This window comes from Etheostoma spectabile, chromosome 3, assembly GCF_008692095.1.
Source record: "Etheostoma spectabile isolate EspeVRDwgs_2016 chromosome 3, UIUC_Espe_1.0, whole genome shotgun sequence".
NCBI lineage: Eukaryota > Metazoa > Chordata > Actinopteri > Perciformes > Percidae > Etheostoma > Etheostoma spectabile.
In genome coordinates this window covers 10,252,335-10,256,675 of record NC_045735.1, presented here as the reverse complement: position 1 = coordinate 10,256,675, position 4,341 = coordinate 10,252,335, and the positions used below count along the sequence as shown (strand labels likewise).

The window sequence follows — 4,341 nt, the reverse complement described above, 5'->3', positions numbered from 1 at the left end:
GATTTACTCACTAACATTGTTGTGGAAAAACAATAAGTATAGAAACTAAATGCACACTTCCTGCATTACTGTTTTACTTCAATACTTAAGTTACTCTTCTGGTAAACTATAGTATTCACAAGAAATAAAACAATAAAACATTGAGACCATTCAACAAAGCACAGGGGGTAATAACAAATTCAACACGTGACCTGGTTGCTATGGACTAAGAACGGTCTAGGATTTTAGCATAGGTTAAGCTGCCGAAGCTGAAAATTATACAAAACTCCATTTCTCAGACGAGCGTCAGTTTGGGAGCTTGCATGCTACCACTCTTTCCTTCTCAAATGACTTGAAAAGTCTGTCATTTGCACAATTTCACAAATAATCACAGAGACCGAAAGGATATTTGAGTCAGGTATGGCTGCAGCCTGGAGACCTCCTTTCTCAAGCCCTCCCCGCTGCGTGCTGACTATGAGCTTCAACTTTTCAAAATAAAAGCTCGCGTCTGGTCTGCTAATGTTTTCGTACGTTAATGTTTTTGAGGTTTTTGAACTAAACACCACGGAAATCATGCTAATGAATAAAATCAAATTTTCAGCAGATGTCTTTGTTATAACACGATGAAACTAGCAAAGCAGTTTTGTGTTTATATCTGCGGGCGGGAGTTATTCAGTTTGGGAAATCGCACGGTCTCTACAAAGGTAAAGCTACAACTTCTCTGGCTGACTTAACAGGGAGGGACCCATCTGCCAGCAATGGGGGTGCCGAGACTGAGAGAGCTAGATGGAGCTACATGGAAAAAAATGCACCAAACAAGCCACTTACAAAAGTTGTCTGACCCTCCCTCCTTGACTAAAAAAAGTTGGATGACCCTCCCTTCAACAGAGAATAAAAAGACATGACCCTCCCCTATTTTCTTCTGGTGGTCCATTCAATAAATACCAAACGGTCCCTTATTATAATTATTATTTGTATCCTTTTTTTTTTTTTTTCTAGATGTATGTAATTGCGAATTAGTATATGAAAAAGAAGGGGAATATAAAAGCATCTCCTTGTTGATATGCATTTACATATAATCGCCTCAAAGCTCAACAGGCGCCAAGGTCAAACTGTCAGTAATTACCTTTCAAATTTCTGAATAAATAAGAAAAAACAAGCTGCTGCCGTGTACATCATGAGAAAAACAAAAAACAGTGGTGAGGCTTAGTGCTAAGATTTAGTCATCCCCCACACTAACCTTAAAATCATGTTTCTCGCTAATTAAACAGGCCTTGATGATTCATCGTTCGGCATCCAACGTGCCGCTCCAAAGTTCACTCACATACCGGCTTTAATTGGACCTAAACGGATTGTACTGTGTATGATTTACTGTTTGCACTGAAATGGCTTCTGAGGCTACAGCTGTGTCACTGGTTTGTCTGCTAGGCTGCAAGCGACGTGCTGTTGCTAAGGGTTCAGTTAGGGCATGAGTGTGTGTGTCATATCCTCTTGTGAATGTATGTGAATGTCAAGCATAGTGAGCATGGTGAAAAGAAAAAAAAAAGGATGTTTATAATGTGGAAATGAGAGCAACAACCTGAGAAGATTCTCATTATGCCTGTCTTTATCAGACAGCAGACAGTGAGATTGTTTGCCTCTGGCTTTCCCTTGTCCCTTGTCCAGTCTCGCCCTATGCTCTCGCCTCATGCACACTGTCATTAACTAGGATCAGAAACAGCCGGACTCTAGAGAAAGCAGGTAAGCAGGCAAACACAACAGAAGCACACTCCTGGGAACCAATGCCAACATTCGTTAGGACAATGAACAGGTCAGAATTTGTTTTTGTGGCACTGATAAGCTCTGGCGTGCTGCAGAGTCTAAACGGACCTATGTCACCTCACATCAAGTTGGAATGGTCACATCATCTTTGTTAAATATAAACTGCAGTGTGAGAACTCACCTACAGTCTTGCCGACAAGAATGCAGGTCTTAGGTGGAACCACCTGCTGAGATCATTTGCTGTGCTTGATTTACCAATGCATTTACATTAAAAGCACCAAGGGGGTTCTTCTACAGGAATAGTAAACACTTCCACTACATATTGTAATAACGTTCACAGCAACATACAGTAAATATTGTGATTTTCTCTTGCTTAAGAACAGGTTGTGGAAATATATTGGAAGGTTGTTTCAATGTTTTTTTTAGAAGATTTAAGAACAAACCCCAGCGTATTTCTGTGTAAATTTAATTTAACTTTTAGTCAACGTACGATATAACATGCTACTACGAATAATCCTATACATTGTAACTTTATAGTAAATGTGAAAGTTTTGTTTTCCAGATATTTGATAAAATATAAATTAAATAAACACAAACTATTTATATATACTGTATATGTTGATGCTCATAAGCGAAGCAACAAAAATATTCAGTTTTTTTACCAATAATCTATACTATAAATGAAAAATATCCACTAAATAGTGTATCGTAGTGTGATATATAGCTGCAAGCAAAGAATAACTGACACATTTGAAGGAAACCTTGTAAAGTATAAACATTTTACTTACATAAGCTATACACCAGTAAGATAATTAACACATAGAAGAGAATGTGTCCTTCACTTGAAGTTCAGGGAGTACAAAGGGCTTTGTATATGAATCTGCCAAATTGCATGCGGGTCATTTCCTGCAAAAGTTCCTGGTAGTAAAGTGCTTTCACTTGTTATGGGAGAACTGAGAGCAAAGCATGTTATCTGTAAGTACAAACTGATCCATTCATTGCCATGTAAATGGGCAGACAGCTGCAAATAGCACTGAAGTCAGTTTATTACATTCAATGAATCCTGACTTCACTGAGTAAGACGCATTTGATTGGATCTGGCCCCGGTGGCATTTTACTGAATATGCTCTAAAAGGTTCATGGAGCAGGACTAATGATATGAAAGGATGTACATATTTCATTGGTCAAACAGTGGATTTACAGTATATATCAAGTTTTTTAAAAATATAGTATCTTTGTCCTTTGCAACCTGCAACCTGAGGGTTCAAAACTGGAAACTGTAATTTGCTTGACAACACAGGCATACTGCGCAGGCTTCAACACACAGTCGGTTATTTGAACCCTGCTACAACGCAGTGTTGTGTTATATAAATATAAGGGCTAAAAACAGCTATAATCTACTTCATAATTCATTATACATGAAGACGTGACTCAGTAAATGATATGTTTCCACATGTTTCAGAGTTTACCCTCAAATTAACTACAATGGTGGTTTTTTGTTGTTATGTTTTGTGATTGAGAATTGTTGATTGTTTCTGAAATTGAAAAGAACAGGTGCATGTACCAAAACACTGGTAGAGTTCCGAAAACAGGCATGTGGATACAGAGTTAAACCCACCATAGGATCACCTGGTAACAGCACCTAATTGCAACACTGGGACCGAAAAGAATCATATGCATCATTATTAAAGTTGAAACAAACTGTGGATTTTCCTGGGAGAGATTTACTGTGCTTAATAGACTGGAGAAGTTCAGACGTTAATCTGCACGTCCCAATGGTTTTGATTTGAGAGTAAGCACAATAAATGGGAAATGAATGTTGCTTTAAGGAACATTTTGAGAAAGATTTTGTTTGCATATTCCAAATTGAGTATTGAAAAATAGTACATTACATCACTAAAATGGGTTAGAAAATCTGCAGAGAGCAAATAATTAAATATCCAACACTTCTCCTATATATACTTTAAAAACAATCTCATCTATATGGTATATGTAACACTTTAAGTTACTTAAATAACAGGTTGAGGTCCAACCAGCCTCTGATTTTTTGAACCACCTTTGATGAGACTAATTAATAGAAATCCGACCTCTAAAAGTAATTTTGCCTCTGGTTTTATCCTTGGAAAATCATGTGTAGCAAGGGAGGCATTAATGTTTTTCTGCTATTTTGGTCCCAGAATTAAAGACCACCCTCTACCCCAAAGGCTCTCTCCACCTTTTACTCAGCCTAATGCTGTCATTGTTCACGAGTCGTACCTTAATGTGCTGATACTCCTTCTCTTCCTCTTGTAAGACCTCCAGCTGCTTCAGAACAGACTCCTGCTGGAATTCTCCTCGTTCAACCTGCAGAATAATCAAGAAAATAATATAAAAAGAGTCTGTGTAGTTTCCGAAACTCTTCCACTCAGAGTGAAACAACATTTAGACGGAAGGATTCCACTTTCATCACTTGTTCTTTAGTATTAGTCAGACATGTTTCACCTTCACTCAGAGATGGCAAAAGTAGGCTACTCACTTTCCGTACTTAAGTAGAAGTACGGATACTTGTGTTAAAAATTACTCTGGTAAAAGTAGAAGTACTCATTTAACTTCTTTACTCAA

The 4,341-nt window shown here is 37.8% G+C and overlaps 1 protein-coding gene across 12 annotated transcripts in view; it reads right to left on the bottom strand.

Annotated features, from left to right (window-relative positions):
* Nucleotides 1-4,341, bottom strand: part of kirrel3b (kirre like nephrin family adhesion molecule 3b) — a 164,527-nt gene that overhangs the window by 2,316 nt on the left and 157,870 nt on the right. For all 12 annotated transcript variants that reach the window (XM_032509643.1, XM_032509644.1, XM_032509651.1 and 9 more), the window contains one exon: nt 3,997-4,083. In XM_032509643.1, coding sequence (XP_032365534.1) covers nt 3,997-4,083 — 87 coding nt within the window. The remainder of the gene's footprint in view (nt 1-3,996; nt 4,084-4,341) is intronic.